The sequence below is a fragment of the Ammospiza nelsoni genome, chromosome 2 (genome assembly GCF_027579445.1).
Source record: "Ammospiza nelsoni isolate bAmmNel1 chromosome 2, bAmmNel1.pri, whole genome shotgun sequence".
NCBI lineage: Eukaryota > Metazoa > Chordata > Aves > Passeriformes > Passerellidae > Ammospiza > Ammospiza nelsoni.
The window spans coordinates 12251307-12279273 of NC_080634.1; the positions used below are offsets into that span (position 1 = coordinate 12251307).

At 40.6% G+C, this 27967-nt stretch overlaps 1 protein-coding gene across 5 annotated transcripts; it reads left to right on the forward strand.

The window, feature by feature from the left end:
- Nucleotides 1-982: 982 nt before the first annotated feature.
- Nucleotides 983-27739, forward strand: CHODL (chondrolectin). 5 transcript variants are annotated; one of them, XM_059466111.1, is made up of 8 exons: nucleotides 983-1145; nucleotides 16370-16682; nucleotides 17371-17528; nucleotides 21245-21292; nucleotides 21661-21744; nucleotides 23064-23166; nucleotides 25577-25779; nucleotides 27193-27739. In XM_059466111.1, exons 1-7 carry the CDS (start codon nucleotides 1058-1060, stop codon nucleotides 25740-25742), a joined length of 960 nt encoding a protein of 319 aa, XP_059322094.1. In that variant the 5' UTR covers nucleotides 983-1057; the 3' UTR covers nucleotides 25743-25779; nucleotides 27193-27739. The 5 variants fall into 5 exon arrangements, with proteins under 5 accessions (XP_059322094.1, XP_059322098.1, XP_059322096.1 ...); XM_059466115.1 differs by having other exon boundaries at nucleotides 25577-25655; XM_059466113.1 differs by lacking the exon at nucleotides 25577-25779.
- The last annotated feature ends 228 nt before the right edge of the window (nucleotides 27740-27967 follow it).

Sequence of the window (27967 nt, forward strand, 5' to 3'; positions counted from 1 at the left end):
AGTCTAGAATATGTATGTGCTTTCCAGGTTACCTATATACATATATATAGGTAACGTTCTCAAGCTGGCAACGGGACATTTTTATTCTTCTTAGACAAAACACAGACCAGGAAGGTCTACAAAGCACTTAACAGCTATGAAGTCCAAACCTGGGTATGGATCACACTCCTAAGCCACGGGGACAGTGACTAACCCTAAATGACCCGGCAGCGGGGCTGGGAGGGACCCGCCGCTCTGCAGCCTCCAACCAGGAGCGGGAAACAACCGCACACCGGGAACCTGTGCCCGAACTTCTGCGGGGAAGGGGCTGGGCAGGAGGGACTGGGGCTGGATCAGGGGCTGGGGCTGGGACAGGGCTTGGGGCAAGGGCTGGGATAGGGGTTGGGAAAGGGGCTGGATCAGAGGCAGGCGCTGGGATAGGGGTTGGGGCAAGGGTTGGAACTGGGATAGGGGTTGGAGCTGGGGGTGGATCAGGAGCTGGGGCTGGGACAGGCGTTGGGGCTGGGACAGGGTTTGGGGCAGGCGCTGGGAAAGGGGTTGGGAAAGGGGTTTGATCAGGGGCTGGGGCTGGGATAGGAGTTGGGGCAAGGGCTGGGATAGGAGTTGGGGCAAGGGCTGGAGCAGGGACAGGATTTGGGGCTGGGACAGGGGTTGGGGCAGGGATAAGGGTTGGGGCAGGGGCTGGCGCTGGGGCTGGGGCTGGGATAGGGGTTGGGGCAGGGATAAGGGTTGGGGCAGGGGCTGGCGCTGGGGCTGGGATAGGGGTTGGGGCAGGGATAAGGGTTGGGGCAGGGATAGGGGTTGGGACAGGGGCAGGATCAGAGGTTTGGGCTGGGACAGGGTTTGGGGCAGGGATAGGGGTTGAGGCAGGGGCTGTCGCTGTCGCTGGGGCTGAGGGCGGTGCGGGGGCGGTCCCTCCCCGGGGGAAGCAGATAAATGCAGGGCGGCGGGCGGCGGGGAGGTGGCGGAGGGCAGCAGCGGAGCCGGGTGCGCGTCCCTGGCTCCCCGCCGGCATCGCCCTGCCCTGAGCGCCTCTCGGAGCCAGCGGGGCAGCGCCATGGGGGCCGCAGGAGGGCTGGGGCTGGCCGTGCTGGCGGCCGCGGTGCTGTGCGGGCCGGGGGCGCTCGCCGGGCGCGTCCTCAGCGGTGAGTGCGCGGAGCGGGAGCGGTGCGGGAGCGCAGCGCTCCGGGGCGGACCCGGGACCGAGCCCCCCTGGCCGAACCCGGCACCGAGCCCGCTGGCCGGACCCGAGATCGGACCCGGGACCGAGCCCGCTGCCGAACCCCCGCATCGGCGGCGAGCGAGCGCTGGGAGCGCATCCCGGGCGCACCTGGCCCGGCGGAGCGGGGATGCTGCTGCTGCTGCTGCAGGGAACGCGGGGGGATGCGGGGCCAGCGCGGGGTTGCGGGCTCCCGAGGCAGCCCCAAGCCCTCTCCTGCCCCGGTTCATTGCCGGCTGCGTTCGAATTGCCTGAAAAGATGGAGCGTCTTGCGAGGAGCGTCTGTCTGTGCGCTGAGTTTTGTTGGCGGCTGGACGGGGATGTTTCTTCTTTGTGTGCGCTGTTGTTGGGAGGAGAGGGCAAACTTTGAAGAGCGTGCGGTGTAAAATAGTTTTGTTGGGTGTGGGTGAGTCCGCAACTCTCAAAACCAAAGGGAAGACAATAGTTTAGAAACCTGTATCTAGCATTGGAGCTTAGGTTTAGTTTAAGAGCTGTAGACTCCCACTGTGTGTTTGCAGTATACAGGTGTATATGCTCAGAAACTGCTAAATTTAGTGAAAAGACCCCTTTTAAGCTTACTTTGGTTCAGACCCTCCAGACTAAAGCTGACAGGCTCTTGGGGGTATGTTGTGTGTGTGCTATACATCCATGCATTTGCCTGGAAACAAAGATTTACACTCTCCACTCTGTTTCTTAGCAAGTTGTGTGTGTATATGTGGGTAAGAACGTGGCTCTTACAAACTATTTCCAAATCATTTGTATACTTTTGTTTCAGAGGCTGTAACAGTAGCATATCAACAAAACTTTTTTGTAGGTTTTTTTTGTTTGTTGCAAGCATTTGATTGCTGAATTCAGATAACTTTCTTAGTTGCAGTCACTGGATCATTTTGATGATGCTCCATTTGAAGCAGGTTCTAATGCTACAGCTGAGATGGGCTCTTAGGGGTTTGGTAAAACAGGATCTTCAGGAAATAATAGCTAAGTAGCAGTGCTTCCAACACTTTGAAAAAGCTTGTTTGCCTCAACAATAACCTGAAATGTTTCATCTACCTCTGTTATACTGTGAATTATACTGGCTTGTATAATTCATAATTGTATAATAATAACATCAAAGCCCTAAGTATTACAATTTCTGTGATTGCTATGTAACACTGGGGTTTTTTTAAGGAATAGTGAAGATTAATTATCTATGAGATGCATTTGGCATTAGCAGCCTCAGTGCAGGAATCCATGTGGCTGAGGAAACCCAGTCCCTTAATCTTCCAGCTGCAGCTTCTGTGTTTAACTGAGACATGGGAAACTGAGGTGCAGCTTTTAAAGCCATGTGTGACGTGTGTATACTGCTTTGTCAGACTGTTCCTAGATGCACATTAGGCTTTGGGGATTTTGGGAGGACACAGACTCTGCCCCACATTTCCCTGAAGCATTTCAAACCATATGATGAGCCTCATGTCACTGAATCATGCTGATAATTCTTGTCTGGTAGAATACAGGAGAGGGTTTGAAGCCACTTACAGATAGAACCATTTTATGTATTATTAGTTCATTGGTTGAAGTTGTATTCATTAGATAAAGGTTTCCTAGACAGTAACAGCCACATTTATTTATTTATGCTTATTGCAGATAATCTTATGTACTGGAAGAACTTCTTTCCCCCTCCTTTCTTTCTCTCAAGGACCACACCCATATCCTGGCACATGCACATGGATAGGTGCAGTGCTAGCAGTAGCTGACACTATTTTAGGCAAGAAATAGTACCACTGAATAATTGGGCAGTGTGTGCTGCCACCTGACTCCCATCTATCTTACCTCTCTCTTGCATAAGAACCAGCAGTTTGGACTTAAGCAAGCTTATGTTTGAAACCTTAAGTCTGAAACCTTATGTTTGAAACCTTTAAGTCTATAACTTAAACAGATTTATTCCTAAAAAAAAAAAAATAAATGTTTATGCTTCAGTCATGATTAATAATCTGGCATAGTAGGAAATTCCATTGCTCTCATTCCAAATAAATATATAGCTCCTATCACTCCCCTAAGCTGTTTGTGAGGCTGCTTGAACGCTGGCTGGACCTTGTGAAGAGTCCCATTGACTGCAGAAAGTTTGCAGCAGACCTAGCAATAACTCCAGATTTACTACCATTTTGATCACAGTGTCAAGAGGACAGAGAAGAAAAGGCTGCCTTTTCATAATGTAATTTTTTAAAGTAAAGGGTTTCTGTTGCTTTTCCCAAGTATATTAGATTTCCTAGGATATAATTAAAACCATTGTTGGCATCAAGCAATTTGTTTTCTGGTGTTATTTCTTTGCCATCTTTAATTTGGGAAGTCTTAAACAGTGATGCAAAATGCTTTTTAATTTTTAATGTATCTAGACAGATGTTTTGTGAGCAGTGCTCAAAGCCTCCATATCCAACTGTCTAGTGTTGCCTGAGAATTGATTCCTATAGGCAAAAAAACCCAAAGCAGTCTCAGGAGAAAGTGCTGAGTCTGCCTTGCTGTCCCATGACATCATAAAGAACATGAAGTGATGATAATGCAGTTTGCAAAGATGCAATTACTTTAAGTATCTATTGGGCAGGAGAGATGCAAGCTAATCTTATTACTAATCATGTAACAGCCTATGTATTAATCATAGATATTATAGCTTAATGACTGCTGTTTGTCTAGTTGTATTTCTGCAGCTTTTAAAGTTTTGCTTTTTGCTATTGCTGTGCATCAATAGCAGATTAAATAGTGATTTATTTTAAAACAGTATGTATCTATTTTGGTGCAAAAGTACTTGGATATATAAAACACTAAATGAGGAAAAACACTTGGTGAGTCAGGAAAATACCAGAGTTGCCCTTAAACTATAGGGTTTGTTGCTTCAGATGCCTTTAAGGAAGTGAATATATGAATTCACATGGCTTATGATCAGATTTGAGTTCTGCATAAAGTACTGCAAAGTAAGAGAATTAAAGCAGTGTCTTCATAAATACTGGACTGATGACAGATAACAAACCCTTTCTCAAAAGATGCATAATGTAGTTTAATTTTTTTGGCCGGCTTATTACACCTGAGTTTTGTCTGTCAAAGTGCAAGCATTTTCTCTAGATGAAACCTTCTACTATAAAGTTGTGGGTTGTATTTTTTTTTTTTTTGTTGTGAACTGTAAATTTCCAGATAGAAATGCAGCTCAGAATTTGAAAGGATAAAACCTGACAAAAAACCTGACATCTCATCTACATGTGCAACAGCTGTGTGTTGAACACATTTTGTTGGAAATATGTAGCATTTAATTCTGTACTACAAAAGATTTTCTTGGATAGGCATACCCAGATAGTACAAGATCCTTTTTCACAGCTGAAGGTCTCAGGAATCACTAAAGCTGAGACTTGGAGAAGTGCAGGAGAAGCTGGGCACTGAATTCCTTTATTATTCCTTAGACTTCTTTATTATTTCTTCTCCTTGTCCAGCTGTATTGAGCACTGTCTTCTTGGGGGCAAATCAATGAGCTGAGCTCTTAGAGTGAAATGAGGTGATGATTTTGGATATAATAGGTGTTTCTGCTAAACACACCTTGCTGCAAACCAAGAAGTTCCACAATACACTGTGGAATGAGAACCCAGTGGTGGAGTCCTTCTGTAACAGGGTAGAAATATCCAAGTACTTAAATCAGTTTCTAGAGTCAGATTTCTGTATTAGAGGTGATCCCCCTCTCTGTCAGCCATGTATAGCTTACCTTCCCCATGAGTGAGAGTTGTGCAGGTTGGCCAGGCTGCAGTTCTGTTCAAGGATAAGGAAAGGGATGTGGAAAATCCTCGTGCTGTGTCTCAGACCAGCATGCTACTTTTCCAGGAATACAGCTTTTTTGCTCACAGCATTTTGTTCAAAAATAGAAAGGCATTGGAAAGCTCAAACTCACAATTGTCAAGTCCTAGTTTTCCACTTGGCTAAAGAGCCCAAGAGGAAACCCCTGCCATGGAGGGAGCTATGGTAAAAACCCTGTGGGATGGTGTGGACAATCTGCTTGCTTTCACATGGCTTTTCTTGCTCCCAGAGAGAGAAAGCTGGGCTCTTGCCTGGTTCAACTCATGTTCTGTACCTTGATTTTAACTCTCTGTAGGTCAGGTCTGATCCTATGCATGTCAAACTTCTCAATTAGAAGATGTTTGCAGGGGAACATGCTTTGGTTCATAAAGGGTTCTGTACAGCATTATTTTTCTGAAACTAATTCCCATAATGGCTTTCTCTTTGCAAATCTCTGATGGATCAGAAAAGAAGGTAGATGCTAATGTACAATAGGTAAGATGAAACAATCCTTTGATAGTAATTGCTACACTCTAATCCCATTATAATCTAATTCTTACCTCTCACTCACTAGTTGGAAGTTGAGTTTCTTGCTGTAGCAGTCCCTACTGCCATCACTGACAAACAGTGGGACCTACAGTTCTGACCAATATTAATGAATCCTAACTAAAAGGTTGGCATGTCTCTAAGTAAATCTGAATGTAGCTGCAGTATCCAGCTACATAGGCTCACTTTATAAGGAGGGAAGGAAAAAAGTTGATATTTTAAAAGTGAGATTAATTTCATTTTAATTTGGATTTTAAATATACTGCAGATCTTCACTAATGGATGCTGCTGTCTGTGTTTGTTTTGTTCAGCTGTCTACACAGTGAGGTCAGTGAGTCAGTTTAGCTATGGACAGGTTATTGGGAAGGATTTATGGTTGGTGAGATGAATCCCACACTCATGTATTTCAAGGACTACATGTAATGTGAATTAACCAGTGCTGCTTTGCCTCTGAATTTTCTCTTAGTGTAAATTATAATTTAAAATATTCTAACAGACTTCTCCTCCCCTCAAACTTCCCCTCAATTTTTGCCTTAAGTGAACTGTCATCAATTTTAAGATTCCATGTGGATTGGCTTTTCCCACTTTCTTAGGAGCAGTGAATGAGCAAGGCTTTGCTTGTTGCTTTCTCTTTTAATTGTGCAATTGCCACAAAAAGAAAGCACTCTACACTCATGTGCTGAAATGCATAAAGGGTGTTACACCCTAGGAAGCTCTTAAACCAAGGAAATTAATATAATTTGCAGCCATATATATTAACCAAATCTACTACAAATACTTTGGTAACAAATTCATGAAAGTACACCTACTTGGAAAAAAGGCATTCAAGTTTCACTGAAAATTACTGAGAATGGATGATGCTTGCTATGAAAAATAATTGAGAAGGAGTATGTTTTCTCTCTTCTCGTTTTTTCTTAATTTGATACAGGGGGGATCTGCTGACTGGGGAAATTTGCTTTGACCATCAGGAAAATGTTTTTTTACCCAGAGGGTGGTTGAACCCAGGAACAGGCTCCCCAGGGAGGTGGTCACTGGTCACACCAAACCTGAGAAACCTCAAGAAGAGTTGGCCAACACTCTTGGTGGGGTTCTTGGGGATGGTCCTGTTCAGGGCCAGGAGTTGGACTTGATGATCCTTGGGGGTCTCTTCCAAATGAATGACACTCTGTGATTCTGTGACCAAAGAGTTGTGAAATATTTCCTTCTGGAGGCAAAAATAAGAAATAAGCCATCAGCAGAAACTGTCAGAAGTGCCTACATTTATGCCTGGGAGAAAACCTGTTGAGGGAACTGACTGATGAGTACAAAAGTGGATATTTGTGAAAATGTCTGCTGGTTTGGGATAGGAGAATAAAACTATTCCCTGCTCCCCTTAGCAGGCACACACACTTAAAGCATTCAGGCTACATTTTTTGTCTATTATGTCTATTCCACAGCAAGTTAACAAAAACTTCTTAGCTGCCATATTATGCCTGTCTTTAAACTTCTGTGAATTTTGTTCTGGGCTTCATGGATACACAGAAAACTATTGATGAAGGGCTTAATTTGAATCACAGAACTGTTTGGGTTGGAAAGGACCTTAAAGATCATCTCATTCCAACTCTCTACCATGGGCAGGGACACCTTCCAGTAGACCAGATTGCTCAGGGCTCCATCCAACCTGACCTTGAACACTTCCAGGGATGGGACATCCACAGTTTCTCTGGGCCAGTCTTGTCAGTATTTATGCTTTTTTAATAAACAGCTGAAATTGTAGATTACTTGGTGTGTCTTCAGGTTATGATATATAAAAAAATTATTGTGTCACTGTGTTTATAAGAATTAACCCATGTGTTATAAGAATTAAAAAAAACCAAACAAAGCAAACCCACTGCTAACAGCTTCAGCTGTTAAGGGGGTGTTTTGTTTGGTTGGTTTTTTTTGTTCTAAGGTTTTAAAGTTCTGGGTAAAAGAATCCACATCCCAGAGCAGACTTGTAGATATGTAACTCTTTCCAACACACTCTATATCCCCTCTTATTTTGAATAGGTTCAAATAGATGCCGTTGACACTTGGGTGTTATCATTTGCCTGATCCTGTCCAAGTTTTTGCTTAAAAAAGGGAAGGCAATTGGTATATTTAGGGGGTTGTTTTAGCAACTATGTTGCCACTTTTTGTGAGCCCCCAGGACAGTGCAGCTGTGAGCTGGCCCCTTAGAGAAGGAAGTGGCTGACTGCCATGGCGAGCCCTGTGATATACACCTGTGAAGTTCACATGATCAGAAGAAAGGAAAATAGTTATTACAGGAAAAGCTAAATGGATCTCATGCTTGAAATTTATGATGTGTTAGATAGCTGAAACCAGAGCTGATGCCAAAATGAAGATATGTTTCACTTAGAAGAAAGGAAACCTGTCAGGGCTTTAATGATTTGACCTGGGGGGAAAAAGAAATAGTTTTTGGGAAATACTTTAGAGACTTTTTTTTGACTCTGAGTTATGACTTGAATCAGTGACTAAAACTTTTCCAAAAAAATGGATATTAATTTTCCAGCTGAAGACACCCTGTATTGATTAATGTAATTGTATGTTTTCCTGCAATGGTAATTATGGAGGGTGAAGTGTTGATTAGCTTCTAATGAGGTTTAGACATCAAGCTACTTCTTTACAGCTCTGTTGTCAATGGCCTGAGTTCCCTCCTTTGTGCACCAGGGCTGAGAAGCTAAGTACAAGAAATAAATGTGTGTTGTTTTCTTTGGGAAATAAGTGAATTGCTGTGTGAAGATGGCAGCTTTCATGCTGGCTGGTATTCCAGTTCCAGTACATCAAGAACAAGCCTGAAGCACCACATCAGGGATTTTGAAAATCCAGACAAATTTTGATCTGCTGTGGAAAAGGCAAATTCTCAAATTCTCCCACCAATTTATTCAACACGATGAAGAAGATTTTGCAGGACAAGCAATCTTCCTGCATCCTCCCAAGACATAGAAAAGCACAGGTTCTGAGCTCACAGAAGTTTTGACAAACCTCCCAAAAATAACCTGCTTAGAGCAATACTTGTCATATGTGTGCTCTTAACCACCCATGACCAGCAATCTTGCTGCATTGTGCAGGCAAGCTCTCAGATCCAATTTTAATTGCACTTCCATTCAACTGATGGCAAAATCCAGGTGTTAGAAATGAGTAACATTTAATATATAAATGGACACTGCCAGGTGCTCCTTTGCACTGTCTCCTTCTTGATTGCTTGGTTTTTTTAAAGGTGTAGCTATTATGGGTCTATTGAGGACAGCTGTCATTCAGAAATAAGCCCACTCCCTGTTCCCAAAAGTTCTTAGAAACACAATAACTGATCTAGTAGAGGCTAACATAAGGGTGAAAACCCATTTTCAGCAATAAATCTACTGAAAATCACTTGCCATGGGAAAAGGAAAAAATAAAGTCAAGGACTGGACAGGAAAAATGCATCTTTTATAGCTTCATATTCAAATAACTGTATGGATGGTATAATACAGTAGTTTGATTTTACTTAAAACTTCATCATCCCTGGGTTTTTTTCTCTTTGCAAAAGTTTCATTAATCCTACAGACACCTGTTTGTCTGAAGACCTCTTGCATCATCTTTGCTAATTCACAAGATATGGGATGGTTAATGGCTGAAGTTACATTATCTGGCTTGTGTTTGAGAGAGAATAGAAAAAAAAAATCCTATTTATCATTTCAGACTTGCTGTCTATGAATGCATCCATAACTTTTACTTGCACAAGAATTTAGCAAGAAGGATGTCCACAACAAGAAGTATTTTAAGAATGGCTGATAGATGAGTTTTGCAGTTTTGAGGCTGGGGGAGCCTCCATTTAGGCACCTTAGACATGGTCTTCGTGCTCTGATGTGATGCACACAAACTGTCTGCTGTGCACATCTGCCTGAAGCACAGCTGCTGGACAGGCAAATGTGGCCCTCAGGGTTTTTTTATATAAGCCATTAAAAGTGAACTGGAACCTTTGAAAATTTTTCACCCTGGGAAATCACTTAAGAAAAAGCTCTATGATGACATTTTAGGCATAATCCTTAATCCAGAATAAATCAATAACAACTTTCTTTTCCCTCAGAAGGCTTGGGTTTTCAGGAGGATTGGAGGAAAAAGTACCTGCTAAGGGATGGAAGAGATTGCTGTGAAGATATCAGATAAAGGCTGGCATGTGATCTGTACAGCAGGTTTTATTTGAATGTCAAATTTATGAGCATGTGGAATTCCTTAAACTGCTCAGGACTGTGAGCTGAGAAACATCAGTGGTTTGAACACTGGCTCAGCTGGAGAATGATGTGTCTTGAGTGTTACAAACTTTGGGAGAAAAGATGGCAGCTTGCTTTTATCATAAATGCAGACAGAATGTAATTATAAAATGTTATCACAGTTTTTTTTTAAAGTAATATTAATAATAAAAAATATATTTGGTGGATGGACGCAAATATGATACAGTAAAACATCAACAGGAATAATGTAATATAGCAAAATGTGAGCAGCAGCTGAACCCAGGCAAAATCTGACTGGGTGATTCAAAGACCATCTGACAAGATGCATCATCTTTGGAACAAAATGTGATTAGGAAAATTTATTACCACTTAGTCTCTTCCTGGCCATGTTCTGGAGTGCATCATTGGGACTTGGTGTGGGGACAGGTGAAAACAAATTGTGCCCAGCATCCTGCATGTTGGTTAGTGATCCCTGAGGTCACTGAGCTCATGCAAGCTCAAGGCCAAGACTAGTCTTCATAACACAGGCAGAGAAGATTTTGGTTAATTGCCATAGATTTCTGTTTTGCTATTTCATTATCTCTTTCACTTAAGTCCTTGTGTTTTTGTTTGTCACTTTGTTTTCAGAGGTCTCCATCAGGCTCTTGTTGCTCTGGTTATTGTTAAATATTTCACACTGCTTTTTGCCAAGTGCTCTTCTGATTTTTCTGCTGAATCCATTACCTTGGGGAGAAAAAAAGTCAAAATACAACAACATAATGGCTTTGTGCATTCATTTTTTTCTCTCTTCACATATGCTGTGCACATGCAATGGCTGACCTAATGTAGGTGGATGCTAATGGTATCAAACCCTGGATTGCAGGTTAGTTTGTAAAGTTCAAGAAGGGTTAGTTTGTAAGGTTCAAGAGGAAGAGGAATGGGATTTATCAGCAGGGAGCTTATCTTCTACCTGATGTCTTCAAAGACTCCAGCTAAGCGAGGTGTGTCATTCAAAATGACCTCTGTGCCCCTCATGGGCCTGTGGGCGTTTAGTTTAGTAATAAGCCTGATGCTCTTAGGGAGAGAAGTCTTTGGCCTGGGTATTTTATCAGCAATTTTGCTTCTTAATGACACTTTGCTGTAACTTCTGTCATGACAGTAAACAAGGAACCTATTATTTGTTTAATGAAGCATGGTTATTAAAGCATAATGGAGATATAACTGATTGAAATAACAGCTTGCTATTTGCTTATTTGTTTTTTTTTTCTTGAAGGAGATTTTCTTTCCCCCCTGTACAATTATCTGTAGAAATATTTTAATGAGTAATTTAGTTTAAATATATATTTTTTCTGAGGCTGATATCTAAACATTCTACTATGGAGCTTCTGGGAAGCACCCAAAGATGAAAATTGACCCATATAGATGGTAGCTAGCACTTTCTGGAGCAAATCCTGTTCACTTGCTTTCATCAGCTAATGGGATGATGACACCAAAAAAGGATTATTCACGTTGGTAGTATCTTAGTGTGATTCATTCCAATAGTCTTGCTTAGAAATCTTGTTTCTATTCAATTGTGATAGAAAAATTGGAACTCTGTTTATACAGCTGAAATAACAAAATGTTGCTGTAGAACTGACTGTGGAGTCTGCTGAAAGATCTTAGAATAAGGTAAAGTAGCACATAGTTGATATTTCTGTACTTGTCTCCTGTACAATGTGGTCCGTTCTGTCATTTTTTAGTGGTAAATTATTTCTGCTTTGTAGTTCAGAAATTAGTAGTGAGAGAAAAAAATTGAAGCTTTAAAACCTGACATCTCAGTGTGTTCCGAGAAGAGCACTAAAATGTCAACTGATTTGCCAGCTATTAAGGCACAACTGCAGATTTCCATTAACACATTTATCTGCCACAGTGGAACTGGTTCAAAGTCTGCTTCAAAAGAAGAAAGAAAAGATTCAGAGTAGGTCACTGCCTAAACACAGGGATTAAATTAACTAGAACAAGAGAAATTCACAGCTTCTTCCAGAAAGCTTACTGCTCTGCCTCACACACTTCATTCACACTCTTTGGGTCTATGGGTCCTAATGCCAATTATTTCTTTGTTTCTTGCTGTTTTCTCTGTTGGTTTCTGGAGGTATATTCTTGCAGAAATGATCAGCCTGTGAGGAAGAAATTATTTATTTTGCCACAGGTAGAGAGAGAAAAAGAAATGAAAGAACAGTTGGATTTCATTCAAATTTTCATTTTTTCAATTCTTTCACTTTGTAAAACTTGATTTTAGAGTTACTTAACCCTGCCCAAACACCTGCAATAAAAACGGTGTCTTTAAAAATTATTCTGGTCAGTTTAAGGGAAGAAGGAAAACGTCTTCCACAAATCCTCAAGGTTTTAACCTGCAAGCCCTTGGATAGAAATTGGGCCTTCACATCTGTATTCTGATGGCTCTGAGAGGGCTCCCTGCTTTGAGTGCACAATGGGAACAGGCTGGGCACATATTAAGGGCTACAGTAGCTCTTTGCCTTTGTGCATCACAAATGCTTGTCATCCTCCTTGCTGCTCCAGAGAGTCCCAGCTGGTTTCCTTGTGTGGATGATGAGCATTGATGCAGCCCCTGTATTGGACCAGAACACAGCACCGCTTATGGATACAGGCCTTGGAGCAGGTCAGAAACAGCACTTGCTGTGACCTGATGGTCTTCAAGGTCTTTGCCAGCCTAAAAGATTCTATGATTGTGTTTGAGTCCCTATTTAGCAGCTGACTGGCAGATGAGCATCCTGAGAAAGCTCAGCCAGCAAGGATCCATTTCTTCTGATAGAAGGTTTGGCCCAGATTTTGGGATAGTCATAGAAAAGCAGAGGCTGTGCATGAGAACAGAGTGTGAGTGGAGCACTTCAGCCACCTGAGAAACATGCAGGGATGGGAGTGGATTGTGTGTTATTAAAGGCAAAGTTAGCTGTTTTTCCATGTGTCACAGACATCTTTTATGGAAAATCCTTTCCTTAGGATTTTTCCTCCTGAGAAGCTGAGAGGCCTCAGCAACAAACTGTAAACAATGGTTATCTGCTGCTGTGGAATGCAACAGGTGCATCTGTGATTGGTCTCATGTGGTTGTTTGTAATTAATGGCCAATCACAGCCCAGCTGGCTCAGACAGAGTCCAAGCCACAAACCTTTGTTATCATTCTTTCTTATTCTATTCTTAGCTAACCTTCTGATGAAATCCTTTCTTCTATTCTTTTAGTATAGTTTTAATATAATATATATCATAAAATAATAAATCAAGCCTTCCGAAACATGGAATCAGATCCTCGTATCCTCGTCTGTTCCCTCATTCTAAGACCCCTGTGAACACAGTCACACCCATGAGAGGGAGGAACAGCACGGGAATATGAGCCATAGTGATCAGTCTGCTCATCACAGCTGGTTGAAAATTCCTGCATGACTGAAACTGTGACCAGGATATTTTGACACCTGAATTTGCTCATAACTTACTACTGGATGTCAAGGGGGAGTATGTGCACAGAATGAAAGGAACCAAGGAAAGTTTATTTCAAAGATTGTCCGGGAAAATAAAAAGAGCAAGACAATGGACAAAGCACTCTTCCTAAATTTACATGTACATCTTGAATTAATGCTTAGAATCCAATCTTCAACTACAGGGAAAGGGGTGGTCACTTTTCCTTGGAAGTGATTAGTGTCCTGTGTAATTCAGTGCTGGGCTGTGGCTGTTTGTGCTGCTGTGTACACATGTGTACTCTGGCAATGAGCCATTGTCACTCACCCAGCAGTGAGGGTCAAAATGTGATCAGCTCCTCCTTCCCTGTGCACTCTGTCCTGTCAGTGAGACACAGCTCCTGGGGGGAAATCGATCATGTTAGCAAAATTGGAATTTCAGCATTGTAGAGGAAGGGAATGAGCTGGGATTTCATTTCAACAATGAGCTTTCATTGTTGCACTTTGCACGTTGGAACATTTAGACTTATCACTTTGTTACTTTGATAATAGTAGTATTTTTTGTTGAAGAAGTCCAGGAGGAAGCCCATTATTTCCTATGCACCTCTGTTAAATGGAATGTCCCTTGCTTCAGCGTCACTGCCCATCTAGGACTGTGGTCCTTCCTGCATTTATTGGGACCAAGGCTCCTAACCTATGTGAGTAAAGGGAAATATCAGGAAAGAAATTATGGCATGCATGGTGTTGTCAGGACATTATCAGAGAAAGTCAAAATTGGCACTCTCTGCCTGGTCTCGGAGCCTGGCTTTTCCCATATCTGTGGCACAAGCTTGTCCTTTTTTTAGACTGTTCTTGTTCCTGTTTTATTTTGGTAGATTAATTACTGATAAACAGCTAAATTTTCATAAGTCTGTCTGCCAAGGTAAGAATGAGATTAAAAGATACTTTTCTTCCTGATAGTCCTTTTCCAGATGAACTTTAATAGGGTAAAGTGAAGGCTTCAGAGCTTGTTGTTTTTTTTTTTTTAATAGAGATATTACAAGAATTTTAGGAAACCCTAGAAAGTTAAGCATGGTATATCCTTACTGCTCCTATAATTTAGCTTTCTACAACAGAAATGGTTCCAAAAAGATGAGTTATTTTCAGACTTAGCTAAAAGTCAAGAGCTGATCCTGTTTTTCCATTTGTATATTAATGCATCTTTGATGCAATCTGCTTATTCTCTGCAAATACTTGAAATTTGAAATTATGCTCTGTGCAAATACAGAGATGTCTTCAACTCAGCCCTTGTGCTGTCTGCTATTGGAAATATCCTACGTATTAAATACAAAATTAAGCATTGATAATGCAAAAAAATTGAAGTTTATGTAGCTTTTAAGTTTGTTTGGTTTTTTTTGTTTTTTTTTTTTTTTTGTTTTTTTTTTTGTTTTTTTTTTTTTTTACTTTGATAATTACTCTTTGAGCAGAGGAAAACATTGCCTGGGAAAACATAAATATAGCTGAAGTTATGTGAGGATGTTGCTGTTTCCCAGTTGCAATTTTTTTAAGGAGAAACAGAATAAATCATGTTCAGATGTTATTTACATGAATCACATATCTGGTTTTGCTTAAAAGTGAGACTAAATACGAGATTTTCAGATGCAAATCTGATACAGTACAATAAATTACTGTACTTTGTGCTGGTGTGGCTTTACCTCAAGTGCTGTGAGCAGTTTTGGGTGCCTCAATATAAGAAGGATACAAAGCTCCTAAAGAGTGCCCAAAGGAGAGCTATGAGGATAGAGAAGGACCTTGAGGGGAAGCTCTATGAGGACTTACTCAGGTCACTTGGTCTGTTCCACCTGGAGGAGTCTGAGAGGGGACCTCATTGTGGTCTTCAACATCCTGACAAGAGGAAGTGGAGAGGCAGACACTGATCTTGTCCCTCTGGTGATCAGTGATAGGACTCGGGGAATGGCCTGAAATTGTGACTGTGTCAGGGGAGATTTAAATTGGATATCAGGAAAAGTTTTTTCACCCAGAGGGTGGCTGGGCACTGGAACAGGCTCCCCAGGGCAGTGGTCACAGCACAAACCTGACAGAGCTCAAGAAGCTTTTGGAAAACACTCTCAGGCACATGGTGTGACTCTTGGGCTGTTTTTCACAGGGCTGGAGTTGGAACTCAGTGGTCCTCAGTGATCCCTTCCAGCTCAGCATGTTGTGTGATTGTCAGATTTTCCAGTAAAATAGTGACTTTTGTTGATTTCTAAACAGTCTAGCCTGGTAGTTTTTTATTAGTTTGGTATCCTTCAGTCATTCTTACTTAACAAAATAAATTTTCCTACTTTTCTCCTCCAATGATAAATTTCTATACTGGAAAAGCTTGCTTTTATTTTTTTTTTAAAGAGATGGTTATATTTAGAAGCCTTATTCTGTCCCTAAATAAACATACTGGAGTTCAGTTGTGGCTGATAAGTGAGTGTGTTAATTCCTCATCTTGTATATCTTGAATAAACTCTAGAGAGTTGAAAATTATAATTATTTTTCCTTTTTAGGAAACAGACTTTCTAACAGACTTAGGAAACAAATCTTTCTCAGACAAAGAACTGTAAGGAGCAGACTTTCTCCTCCCATAGACTTTACAGGTTGTGCCTCAGCCCATTGAAGTGAAGAGTTCCTATGGGTTTCTCTCATATACAGCCTCTCAAAATTAAGGTATCAAAAAAAAAATCAGCTGCTTCTTGCCACTAAACATGTGTATTTGAAACTTTTTTTTTTTCAAATTGAATAGCTCTGATTGCACAATAAAAGTGAAGTTGGTCCATTAGTATGCAATAGTCAAGGAAATACACTCCAAACAGATCCTGGCTATAACAGAGAGGCCTGATGGTACAGTCATTATAAAGTAAATATTTTTCTAGAGCCTATTGGGAATCTTCAGTGTTTTGGAGAGTTTCACAGGCCATGGCAAGATGGCATAGATTCCCATGAACTGTGTGCTGTTTGAAATTTAAATTAGAGCACAGGATTTCAGTGGTGCTAGGTTATCACCATGAATCCTCTCAGGCAAAAATCTCCCGTCCTTCACCAGCATACGCATGAAGTGCTGTATTCTTTTCTTGCAGCTTTGGTGTTCATCACTGTGCTCTGAACAGCCCCATGTGTTTGCTTTTCAGGCCAGAAGGTGTGCTATGGTGCCTTCAAGCACTCCTGTTACAAACTAGCCTATTTCCAGGACTTGTCTAGACGCGTGGGCTTCCAGGAGGCCCGCCAGGCCTGTGAAATCGATGGCGGGGCTCTGCTGAGCTTGGAAAGTGAAGCTGAGCAGCAGCTGATAGAAAACATGCTGCAGAACCTCACCAAATCAGGCTCTGGGATTTCTGATGGTGATTTCTGGATTGGGCTGTGGAGGAGCGGCGATGGACTGGCCACGTCGAGTGCCTGCCCCGACCTCTACCAGTGGGCCGATGGAAGTATGTCACCATTCAGGTAAGGCCGTGAAACTGCTCCTTGAGAAGGTTCCAAGGAAAGAAATAGTCCCTGAAATGCTAAACCTTGCTTGACAGCATGAAGTTTGTGGCATCTCCCCCTTGACTTGTCCAGATGAAGGGTAGCTGGCAATCGGGGTTTTGAATTTGAAGATGTGACAGGATGGCATTCTGTGTGTGGCTTCAGCCTACGAATTTCTTTGCTCCCACCCCCAGAGTTTGCCTCTGCAGGATGTTTGGAGGTTGTTCTGCCACACACAGAGTCCTTCAGGTGTGGTCTGAAAGCAGGCAGGTAAATTCTGCAAGGCTCTGGCCACCTCAAATCAGGGAGCCAGCCACCAAATAAATTACTGTGAGATGCTGAGTGTAAATTGTTCTATTTCTACCCTTTTTGAAAATCCTTTAACTTCCTGATGAGGCCAAAGGCCAGAGTAGCAGCAACTCATAGAACTGAAAACAAGGGGACAGATAAGAGTCTTATAGGGAGGAAAGTAGAGCAGTAGGGTGTTATTTCTGCAGAGGTGCTTTGATCAGAATTGTTTAATATTCAGAGATATTCTTGGGTCTTTCACAGAAGGGTTGTGGGAAATGAAGGATGCCTTTGATGATGATGGGACTGTTTGGGTTGATATTTCTACATTGATGCAAATTCTGTTCTTTGTCATCCTGAACCTTATCTTCAAAACTAGAAACTGGTACACAGATGAGCCTTCCTGTGGAAGCGAAGCCTGTGTGGTGATGTATCACCAGCCAACTGCAAACCCTGGTCTGGGAGGGCCATACCTTTATCAATGGAACGATGACAGATGCAACATGAAGCACAATTTTATCTGCAAATATGCACCAGGTAGGTAAAACTGAAGTTATATTTCACTGGTGGGACGTTGTTTAGGAAAACAATTGTCTCTTGGTTTGTAAGGGAATCTTCAAGTATCTTTTGGCCTGTGGTACTGGTTCCTTTGGTGTGTGCCTGAGCTGGCATTAACAGGGGATATTGCATGTCAATAACAACTATTAAAATACATTTTTAATACATTTAAATAAACCTGTTTATATCTAATAAGAATGATTTGAAAGTTAGCTTCACTATCATGCATTCCCAGGGTTTTTTGATTTAATTAATTCCCTTACAAAGTGTTTTAAGTGAGCATTTTTCTACTTTCTAGGTAGGATGACTATGACATCTTGGTCCTACTGTAAAAAATATAGCACTGTCCTCGTAGTTGCAGCTCTCCCATTTTATACCATCTTACATGTGGTGGTTGTTTTAAGAAGTTATGGCTTGAAGAACGAAGTCCAGAACAGCAGGAAAAATTTCTGCATTCATGCATGAAGACTTAGAGAGATATGAAAAGCAGATGGATGCTAGTTGAGATGGTGACAGAAAAAACAGATCTTAGGCAATTTGGCTGTACTTTCAGACATGACATAAGTTCTGTATATGTCAATAGAGGAAAAGTGAACTATAAACTAGAACAAAAACCAGAAAGGACATAAAAAGTAAACTTTCCAGTTTGAGCCTGTAAAATTTTCTGTTCTTGGCCATACTTAAAGTAAATGCAAACGTGTTTTTCAGCAGGACCATGCAAATGTTTTCAAATAATTTTGGTGTGTTTGTTTTTCAAAACTAAGCTAAAAGAACGCATATGATATTATGGATTTATTTCATTTATTAATTAATAAAAACTCAAGAGGTGGCCCTTGGGAATCTCATGAGGTTTAACAGACCAAGTCCAAGCTGCTGCACCTGGGTCAGGGCAGCCCCAGCACCAATCCAGGCTGGGGATGAGCAGACCCAGAGCAGCCCTGGGAGAAGGCCCTGGGGGTGCTGTGGGTGAGAGGCTGGCCCTGGCCTGGCCATTGGGAGCCCAGAGCCCCCCGTGTGCTGGGCTCACCCAGAGCCCGTGGGCAGCAGGGCAGGGAGGGGATTCTGCCCCTCTGCCCCTGTGCTGAGAGCCCACCTGCAGGGCTGCATCCAGCTCTGGGCTCCCAGCACAGCAAGGAGAGGGACCTGCTGCAGCCAGCCCAGAGGAGGCACCAAGGGCATCAGAGGGATGGAGCAGCTCTGCTGGGAGGAAAGGCTGGGAGAACTGGGATTGTTCAGGTTGGAACAGAGATGGCTTTGGGAGGAGCTAATTGTGGCCTTCCAGCACCTGAAGGGAGCCCACAGGAAAGATGGAGAGGACTTTTTACAGGAGTCTGGAGTGCCAGGATGAGGGAGAATGGCTTCAAACTGACAGAGAGTAGGTAGATATTAGATATTAGGAAGAAATTATTTTCTGTGAGGGTGATGAGGCCCTGACACAGGCTGACCAGTGAATTTGTAGATGCCCTATCCCTGGGAGTGTCCAAGGCCAGGGTGGATGGAGCTCTGAGCAACCTGGGATGGTGGAAGGTGTTCCTGCCCATGGTAGGGGGTTGGAAAAAAGCTGTTATTTAAGGTCCTTCCAACCTAAACCATTCTATGATTCTGTGAAATCCTAGTCTTAGCATCTGCTTGAACTATATAATTCTGCAGTTTCCTACCTTCTTTCTCTATGTTGATCAAGAAATAATCACTCTCTTTGTAGAGATCTGTCTACCCATACAGATCCAGACTATTTTGTTCCTCTGGTTTTGGTAGATACATATCTTTTTCACTTTTTGGTCACTTAATGAGGATATTAATGGTAATTAATATTGCCAGCAAATATTAAATATTTGGCAGAGTTGATATACCAATGTGTTTTGGCGTACTGCCACTCCCAAAACCTGTTCCTGCCTTTGAAATTGTTAGTGGTTATCACTCTTTATGATGATTAGTAATCATCATAGGCCTTTCAAGGAAATGTGACAATTTTATCACTTTTAGAACTGTAAGAATTATTTTGAAATAGCGTACCAAAATAAAAATGTTTCATGTTGTTAAAAGCCCAACATTTTTATGTCAGAAATTGCAGGCTTTATTAAAAAGGTTTGGTTTCAGGTCTTTTTGTAGCTTTAAAAGCAAACAAATTTAAATAAATTAAATAATTATTCTGTACTAGTGAATGGCTTACCATTTTTGTTGAGATGTGATAAAGAATTGCTTTTTCTATTGCTTTTACCATCTGAGAAAATGCTGGATATTTTGGATTGTCAGGAAACAAGGTGATAATAGTAACAATGAAAATACATTTATATTTCTTTCTCTAGGTAGAAAGTGGGTTATTAGTTTATAATGAGGCATATAAGGCAAACAGTGCATAGGTAGATTATTGTTAGTATTGACATTGTTATGCAGCTAAATGCAGTACTGCTGAATTGTAGCTATTTATTTTTCAAACTGTTGGAGTTGTGCTCTTTAGCAAAACAGAGTATTCTCCAGAAATGTATTTTTCTGTCATATAGAGGAAAGGAGTAGATGCAAAATGTATATAAATAGATATATGTAATTTCTTTCACTGCCTGAAGAAAGTAACAAAATGTTTGTAGGAAAATTACATTTGTTATCTCAAACCAAGTGAGACTTACAGACGACCATTTTCCCCCCTCAAATCACTGTAAAGGCTTCAGTGTCAGCTCTTAGCAGTGCAAAATGCATCCATTTCACCAGGAATGCTAAAGTGCCACATGCATATTGAATTTCATTTTGTTATCCGAGTATGTTGTTTTTCACAACTCTCCTGTCTGTATCCAGTATAGGGTGCATGACACCAACCACAGGCCAAAACAGGTTGCAGGTGACTTTGATAAAGTTGCATCTAATTGTATCATCAGCAGGTCCAGGACAGTGCTCATTAGGCAGCCTTGCTCAAGCAGCAGCTACATTTCTGTTGGACACTTTTATTTTTCCAAGCCCTCCCCTGACAGCGTTTACTGCTGCGGTGTTCAGTCTGGCTTTGGGTCATATTGATCATTCAGCAATCTTAAACTTAATTATAGGTTGGTAATTGCAACCTCATTTAGTTCCTGTCCAGCTCCTGTAGGTTTGATTATGCAATCAAATTAAAAACTCATCTCCTCTTCTGCTGTCAAGATACAGCAGCTCAGTTCTTTGGGGTATCTTGGTGTTTTTCTTTATATAAGGCCAAATGGAGCTATTTTTTTACCAGAGTAGGTGAAATAATTGCCTTTATTTAGTAGGCTTTATTGCTGTTTTGATTTCTCCTAGCAGTTTGTATTTATCAAGACACTCAGAGCTGTAGTCTCACAGCACTGTTAAGTTAGTATAACCTTATGGTAGAGAGAACTTCATATATTGTTCTAGAATTGTCTGCACAAATGAAGCCTTGGATATGTTAAGAAATTTATTCAGCACAAGAAGTTAGGGTTTGACCATTAGCCATTAAATCAGAGGCCACCAAGAATTGAATCTAGACTAAACTATAGCCTTCTAAGGAGCAAAAAGTATGAACTAGAGGTGATCTGACACTAGTTTGCAAAGAGTCTTTGGTAAGAAGATGAAATTCTGAAGAATTAAGCAATTATTGTTTGGGGAATATATCTATTTCTGTGATACTGCATGAAAAAAAATGGAAACATCTGTTTTATTGCACACATTTTTCATTCTTCAACAATCAATTTCAAATATTGATTTAACAGATAATGTCTTAGAAAAAGAATTAGGAGACAGAGCAGAGCAAGAATACGGTAAGAAATTTTGATGCATTAAATTCCATTGCACTGGTAAATACATAATTATAAGGATACCAATCAAGAGCCTCCAAAATTACTCAAGTTTAACAGGCACCGATAAGAACTGAAAAAACATAGGAAAAATTCATTCTTCAGAGAGCAACAGCTACAAATATATGGCTGTTGTTCAGAATAACACTGCTTGTAATTCTTCCAGATATAATTCCAATTTTGTAATAAAATCCTCTATACATGTATATTTAATAAATCATAAAAATATTCATTTTATCAATATAAATTAAAATATAATTACTATTAATTTATTAACTACATAATGACCATATTTTTCACTGTTTTCCTAAAGTGTCTGATCTCCTTTTCAGATATTTTTCCAACAGTGCCAGCAGGAAATCCTTATGACACAAGCAAACCAGAAGATCAGTATCATATTATTGCTACTGAAACAGGTAATGTGTTCATATGAATGTAGTGTTCTGCTAAAAATATTAACAGTGGAATTAAATTAATATTTCAGTTTCCATTTTTGTCAATAGGAAGAAACAGTCTGTTTCCCTGGGAAGTGCCCTGAAAATACATATGTTTTAATAACATTTCAAGAGTCTTAGTCCCTTTTAGTTGCTGTGGAAACAAATTATTTCCTTGTCTCACCAAACTTAGAATGAACACCATGTCGATAGCTCCCCCAGGTACCCTGTGTTTTTGGAAGACCATGTTAAGAGGAGTTCAGTGCCTTGCTGAGATTCCCAGTAGAGATGATATTTGGGAAGTGGATACCTGCTGCCCAGGTTCTGCAATGCCCCTGGCTGCTTCATTCAGCAATTTATCTTCTGAATGAAATCCTGAGGCTCAGGAAGAGTTGTAGGAACTGAACATGTCTAAGGAGCAGCCCTGGATTTTACAGGATTGCACCATGGGGTTATGGAAAGGGGGTGTTTTGTTTGCCCACTGTATGGTCTGGTTTTGAGCCAGCTTCCTAACTGGTGTTTCCATTATTTTTAACTCCAGAGGAATTATTATATGGATGAACTGTGGTTTGTAATCAATTATAGCTTTTAATACAAACTGTGCGAAGACTCTAAAACTCAAACACAACATGAATTTTCACATTTATTCTTGCTAGGGAAATATTTTCAAAATAGGACAATAGGTAATAAAAGCTCCACAATTTGTACATTAAATGTGTACTAGTGAAAACATGGGCATGTGGTTACAGGGAACAGGACCCTTCTGGAAACTGCAGACCCCATCCTCTATTGTAGGCAGGTTATAGAGTCTCAGCTTGTGCCATTTCCCACTCCTTTTGTGCAGGCACCTGCAGAGGAGCACCTTTAGCTCTCCTCATTAGTCAAGGAGTGAATTTATGTGTCTTTTAAGAGGAAAGGGAAGATGAGAGCCAGGTTCATTCTTCCTGTGGTCCTGCATGGGCAGCATGTCCACATACGAAGATGACAGAGTCTACAGTTGAAATGGACTGCAAAAAAAAAAAAATTAGACAGTGAAATGTACTCCATTAAAACACTTGAATTGTGAATTAAAAAATTGGAAAATATCAGAATTGAAGACCTTAAGATATGTTTTGGTTATAACTCAAATGCTGCTTTATTCCTGATACTGCTGATTTCTGTTTGGAGCTCTTCCTATAGAAGGAATATATGTGTTCTTTTGTGTAAGTTAATGTATTCCTGTTATTTTACTCCAAATTTTTCCTGACATGGTTAAAAGCATTTCAACACGGCAGACGTTAATGAGAATTTTTGTCTTGTAGGTATAATTCCGAATTTAATTTATGTTGTAATACCCACTATACCACTGCTGCTGTTGATACTGGTGGCTTTTGGGACTTGCTGTTTCCAGATGCTTCATAAAAGGTAAAATATACTCATCCATAGTGGTTTTATGATGCAGAATTCATATTTCCATTGGCAAGCTATTCCTACTGAAAGACTGCTTACATCTATCCCCAAATATGCAAATAAGCACCTTTTCATCTATTAAAATGCAAGTAGTTTACAGCTGTTACAGCTGAACATTCACCTTCAGGCTTTTTCCACAACATGCTGAGATAATTCTAGGTCTCAAAGGATGCTGCTGCTGGGACTCCACCTGTTCCTGAAGAAAGTCTCTTTGCAGACCACTTGATAGGCAGGGCTGTTGTCAGCACTTTTATTTCACCTCTTTTATGGTGATTACCGCCTGTAAAGTACCTGGGCTCTGGGCAATAGCAGAGGGGTCCCTCACAGATACAGGGACTCAATTTCTAACCTAAAGTAAAGGGCTCAATTTCTAACCTAAAGTAAAAATTTGTTCCAAGGAGAAAACTTAAGGGCCAGCAGCTGCTTAATCCTGTTCCACTGCACATACCATACAAGCAACAGACGGACCACTGGAGTGCAGAAATTGAAAATGAAAAGCAAAAGCTTGCTCTGAGCCACACACTAGTGTGACATCCTTTGTACATCATGTATGTGCTTAAGAGGATGCATAAAATAAATAGATATGTATTCATAGCAAGGGGTACTATTATGCAAAAAAGAGACATTTCAGCCTTTGAAATACAGTATAATTTGCTTCAGGCTTTAAAATTCTTTGGACTTTTCATTTTTCTCAAAATATGATTTAGATACATAAAGACATGACAGCATATAATTAATATTTTTTTCTGAAGAGAGTGTTTCTGAAACTCCGAAATATCATTTAGCCTTTAGTTCAGAAAGTGTTTTCAGTTTCATGTAATCCAGAAGAGTTTAAATGAAATATGTTTTGTAGATAAATGCTGTTTACCTAAAATATCAAGAGCAATAAGCATATTTGTAAGCTATTTTCCCTCTTGAAGACCAGGAATAACTAAAAGAAATATGATATCACTATTTTAAGAAATTAAAAAAAAATCCTCCTTGTTTTTACCTCTTTATTTTTTCCTTATGGTTTTTACTTAGTATTTCCTGCCAATAGCTGCAGTAACTTATTTCAGGTGCGAAAACACCAAATGTGGAAACTCTTTCTGTCTGTGTGAGTGAATGTACAGTGATATTAGCAGGACTCCTTGGTTCCATGCCTTATTGAAACAAGTAGCCATAAAAAGCAGATATTACAAGGTCTGCATAACAAACTTGATTTTTTTAAAATGCATTTTTTATAAAGAAAAGGAAATTAAAGACTTTCCATATGACAGGCAAATAAGCATTTCACAAAGACTGTGAAAGTTTATGTAGAAACCTCACCATTGGTTGGAAGCTCAAAGCAGAAAAGAGTGGTAAAATAATAATATGTATAACTCTAACAATTGCACAGTAATTGAATTCTGGAACCCTTATTACAGTGGCCCTGGATTTCTTGGTAAGTATAGTACATTTTAGTAGCTTTTCTGGCAACTTCTTCATTTCTGAGAAAAGTTTCAGCCCTTGAACGCTCCTGGGAAAGCAGTGAGAGATTCATGGCCCACTGAAATCAATAGAAAAAGTAGTGTTGACTTCAGTGGGCTTTGATCAGGCCTTTGATGCTATAGCACTTCATCCAGAAGTAATTTATCTGAACTTCCAAGACTTCAAAATTGCATGACACAGATATTGGAAATTCACCTTAGAAGGTTTCCCTTTTTTTTTTTTTTTTTTCTGTCAGCTGATTAGTTTGATAGATGAAATGATACAAAAATCAAGGACAAAATGGTTTTGATGCAACACAAGGTTCTCTTTTTTATTGTCTGTTTTTGTTCCCAGAATGTCTATTTTGAGTTACATCAAAACCTGTAATTAAAGAAACGAAACCATTTTAAAAAATCATTTAGATCAAGAAAACTATCACCAAAAATAAAGTATTTTAACTTTTGAAACAAAACTTTGTTTTTTAAAAAATATTTTCCTATCTATTTTCGATTTCCACCTACAACCTGCCTTGCAAACCATTTTTGTTCATCACAAATATGAAGCTCTTGGGCAAAAACCAAATCAGAAGAAGAAACAATCACTTGAACTTATCATCTGGACACTGTAGAACTTTATGAAAGGGATTCTGTCCTGCTGGGGAAGGAGGGACCCCCAACTTTCCACATGAACCTGACTTCTCATTCTTTTTTAGGCTTCCACAACATGGTGACCTTTCCTCTGAAAGCCACAACCCATGGCCAACCAGGACATGCCTAGCTTGAAAGGTCATGACTAATTTTGCCTGTCATTGGGCTCTTGAAGGGTAGTAATGAGGCAGAGCAACACCTCGTCCCTGTAGCTGGCAGAAATGATCAGCTCATTCATGCTTAGATGCTCTCCCTTTCATTTCTTCCAGGGAAGCAAGGAGAAACTGCTTCAAAGACCCATCTCCATTATCATCTGAATGCCTTGCAGAAAGTTTAAATTCCAACCTGGTATATTTCTCAGTTTCTATGATTGCATTTGATGGTCAAAACACCAACATGCTCAAGCTATTTATTGCATCTTACCTTTGTCACTAAAATCTGTTTCCTGAACCAGCTGTGAAAATCAGCATAGGTTTGTTGAAGATAAGCTCATTTGACATACTTGATCCAAGGTATTTAGAAATTGCTCTTGCGGTGTGGCAAGGACTCTCCATTCAAAGCCTTTCATCTTTAATTTATGCCTGCTTTTGCTGGATTAATCCAGAGGGAAGTAGTGATTTCGTTTCTTTAAGAAGGAAGCGCAGGAACTACTCGATTCATTGCAATTGCTTTGTTTATAGCATTGTGGCCTGATCTAAAGTCCACTGAAGCCAAAGGGAGTCTTTCCAGTTACTCCAAAGGGCTCAGGTACATAATGCATTATTTTGTAGGACTTCAGAGGTAAGTCTGGAGGGACTGAAAACTACTGTAGCATTCAGCACCCTCGAAGTGCATTTTAAATCAAGTCAGACTCACTTGCAGTTACTCACCAGGAAAGGAGTAAAACTGAATGTATAGGACTGTTGGGACTCTTAGATTTCCACCTTACAGAGTTATATAGGGTTACTTCTCCTCTTCTGGTTTTTATTTAATTGGGAAAAAAACCCCCAAAAAATCACCAGTGTGAAATATTCTATCCAGAGATTGAAGCATTTTCACAGAAATGCAGCTCCAATGGCTCCTGAAGCGGCTTCTCTTTCAGTAGTCTACAGTGCACTGTTATCTCTCAATCTAAGTGAGGGAGGATGGTGTATTGTGGCACTTGTAGCCATGTGGAAAGACTGCCATAAACTTTCAGTGTGCCTCAGGGTTCCCTGGAAAATTCAGGGAAACCACATTAGCAGTATTGCAGAGAAAGTACTTTTTGGAACCAGTTGTCTCTCTTTTTTTTTTTTTTTAATTGAAAAAACACCAAACACAAAACATGCTATTGAGAGTTTTGACTGAAAACTAGCCCTCAGGAAGCTTTCTACCAGTCATTCATTGCCAGGAGTCTGATCCACATGCCATCACTTCATGAGGTGTCAGGTCCAGCCCCGAAGGGAAAGGGGCTCGCTGGCGCAGGGATGCACAGTGACCCCATTGCTGTACCCAGGGTGGACAGGGGTCTGGTACCCACTGGGGTGGGTGGGCTGCACCTTGGGCATGGATTTGGGGGTTTGTGTGCTCTGCTTCCCCCCAGAGAAGGGAAGTGCTCAGCTCTCACCAGTCCTGGTCAAACGGAGCCATTCTCTGAAAAGGCTGCTCTGTAAGAGAGGTGTGGTTGGATGGGAACTGGGAAAAAATAAATAAAAAACTATCCAGGCCAGTTCAGTGCAGTTCCTGGGACCAGGACTGCTAAGCAGAGTGGTCTGGTATTTTTGGTAATGGATGGGGAGCCCACACTGTGAGAGCACCAATTGTGGCCTTGTGATCCGGGATGGGATGCTCAGGTCTGATCACAGAGCTGAATCAGGACTGCAAAGGCACACATGCACTGAAAATGGTTTGTATTTTTATTTTTCAGTAAAGGAAGAACAAAAACCAGTCCAAACCAGTCCACACTATGGATTTCAAAGACACCCAGGAAGGACAGTAGCATGGAGGTATAATGATTTACTGACTGAAAATGAGGCAAAAATAACATTTTGCAGTGAGGCTGTATTATAATGTCGTCAAAGAACATTAGCTTGGAATGGCTTGAAAATGCAAAGGATCCACAAGAATGAACTGTAAGCTCCCCCTTGAGGCAAATGTTCAGATCATTTTTCTATGATGTTTGTTTATTAATTCAGTAACAAAATATGCCATGCTAAATAAAGGGTATGTGTTTATTTTGCTAAGAGATGTAAGTTAGCTAGTTGTGAGCAATGAAACGAACAGAGCATTTGAAGTTTTTACGGGGAAATATCCACAGTGTATGTCAGTTTTAAGACTGTTTGTAGTTAAACAAACCCCTCTGTTTCTTTTAGTCTCTCATGCATTGTATTGTATAGTCAATGTACAGTAAATGGAACTGACAATTTTACAGTGTAACAATTATTTATCTTTGCATAAAAGTTTGATACAAAATATTTGTTTAGTATTTATTTGCACACAACACAGTTTTTGAACCTTGGGAACAAATATTATTTTATGAAATAATGACATGTTTGCTGACAGAAACAGCCACCATATTGTGACATCAACCTGATGTGGCAAAATTCAAGGATTCATCAAAGCCATTTGCTGTCATAGAATGAATTCATTTTGCCAGGGAATGACTATAACTTTTTTTCATATTGGCTCAAGGTCAACATAAA